The sequence below is a fragment of the Penaeus chinensis genome, chromosome 11 (genome assembly GCF_019202785.1).
Source record: "Penaeus chinensis breed Huanghai No. 1 chromosome 11, ASM1920278v2, whole genome shotgun sequence".
NCBI lineage: Eukaryota > Metazoa > Arthropoda > Malacostraca > Decapoda > Penaeidae > Penaeus > Penaeus chinensis.
This window is the reverse complement of record NC_061829.1, coordinates 33,828,417-33,830,916: the sequence shown is the minus strand read 5'-3', so window position 1 is coordinate 33,830,916 and position 2,500 is coordinate 33,828,417. Positions and strand designations below refer to the sequence as shown.

General features: G+C 25.3%; 1 protein-coding gene across 4 annotated transcripts in view; it reads right to left on the bottom strand.

Annotated features, from left to right (window-relative positions):
- Positions 1-2,500, bottom strand: part of LOC125030751 (hemicentin-1-like) — an 86,607-nt gene that overhangs the window by 34,746 nt on the left and 49,361 nt on the right. For all 4 annotated transcript variants that reach the window (XM_047621010.1, XM_047621009.1, XM_047621008.1 and 1 more), the window contains exon 5: positions 437-575. In XM_047621010.1, the coding sequence (XP_047476966.1) occupies positions 437-575 (139 nt within the window). The remainder of the gene's footprint in view (positions 1-436; positions 576-2,500) is intronic.

Here is a 2,500-nt window from a genome sequence, read left to right as displayed (position 1 = left end):
TTACTAACAACACTTTTTATTATCACCATTATTATTATCATTAATAGTAATAACAATAATGATAATAATAATAATAATAATAATAATAATAATAATAATAATAATAATAATAATGATAATAGTAGTAGTAGTAATAATAACAATAATAACAATAATAATAATGATAATAATAATAATAATAATAATAAAATTATAATAATATTAATTGATGATAATGATAACAATGTTAGTAATAACAAGAATAATGACAGAAATAAGAACAAAAAGAATAATAACAATGATAAGAACAAGTACACTACATATGTAAAAATAGCAACAATAATAAATAAAATCTAAACAAGTAGGTAAGAGAAATACAAGGAAATGTACAGCATAACGCATGCATAAGAACACACAGATAACAGCACCTCTCAGGAAAACCCAATTCAACACATACATTGCACGTCGAGATACACCGGATGAGACACTTTCGGCCGCGTGTTAACTTGGCATTCATAAATTCCTGCGTCGTTCAGTGTTGCTTCCTCGATCTGCAAGTCCCACGCCCACACGCCTCCTGTGCGCCACGCCCGCACCTGGAAGGAGAGGAGAGAGCAGAATAAGATAGGGGAGCCTCGTATGTACGTGCACACACATACACACGTACACACACACACACACACACACACACACACACACACACACACACACATCCATATACACGTACATGCACGTACATAAACGCACACACATACAATCACACACACACAATCATACACACACACACACATACAGACACACACACACACACACACACACACACACACACACACACACACACACATACACACACACACACACACACACACACACACACACACACACACACACAAACATACACATGTGTGTGTGCATTTATATCTATAAGTATATGTATGCATGTCTGTGTATAATGAATTCACATTATCTCTCCGTTTTCAGGTAACGAAAAAGGGGGAAAGTATGAGCAGGGAGGTTAACACTTTTTCAATATGGCTAAAAAAAAAAAAAAAAAAAAAAAAAAAAACTGCATAGGAAGGGTAATATTGATTCATTCATTCAATCTTTAAATTCCTGTTCTCAGCATTACCGTGGGATCTTTATTACAGTTACAATCCTCAGTTATAAAAATCGTAATAGTAGTAATGACAATGATAATATAACAATATACTAAAAGATATGGATAATAGAAAAATAATGAGTAATAGTAAAAATGGTAATAAAAACAATAATAATAATAATATTGATAATAGTAATAATTACGATTTTTATGAAAATACATATGATGATAAGAATGTTATTCAAATAATGATGAGGATAATAATAATAATAATGATAATAATGATAGAAATAATAATACGGTAATAATAATAATAATGATAATAATAATGATAATAATAATAATAATAATAATAATAATAATAATAATAATAATAACAACAATAATGATGAAAATGGCAATAATAATAATATAATTAATAATAACAATAACAACACCACCAGTAATAATAATGATAATTATGATAATGATAATAATAATAATAATAACAATAATAATGATAATAATAATAACAATGATAATAATAATGATAACAAAGATAACAAAAATAATAGCAATAGTAATAAGAGGAAAGAAAATAATAATAACGATGATATTAATATTTATAATGATTACAATTACGTTGATGATAATGATCATAAAAATTATAATAGAGATGATGATATCACTCATGAGGATAACTATTCAGAATAATGATACTTATAGTAAATGGGATAATCATGTTAATATTAATGATAATGATGATAATTATAATAATAATGGTAATAACGATAATAATTATAATAACAATAATAATTATTATAACAATAATGATAGTTATGACAAAAAATGTAATGTTAATTATAATAATTATAATATTAATAATATTAATATAAATAATGACAATGTGATGATAATAATTATTGTAATTATAATAGTAATAATGATAATGATGATGGTGATGATGATGATGATGGTGATGATGATAATGATAATGATAATCAGGATGATGAGGATGATGCCAATGATAATGATAATTCTAATAATGAAAATCATCATCATCATCATAATCATCATTATCATCATATTCATTATTATCATTATAACCATGACGATTGTGATGATGATGATGATGATAATGATGATCTTCATTATTAGTATTATTATCATTATTATAATCATCATCGTTATTAATGTTATTGTTATTATAATTGTAATTATTATCCTTATTGTATTTTTTCTTATCATTCTCATTACTATCATTATTTTTATTATCATTATTTTCATCATTATTATTATCATCATTATCATCATCATTATTTTCATCCTTATGATTATTATCATTATCATCATTATTATTATGATAATAATAATCATTACTATTATTATTAACCCCATCAATCATCATCATCATCATCATCATCATCATTACCATCATCGTCT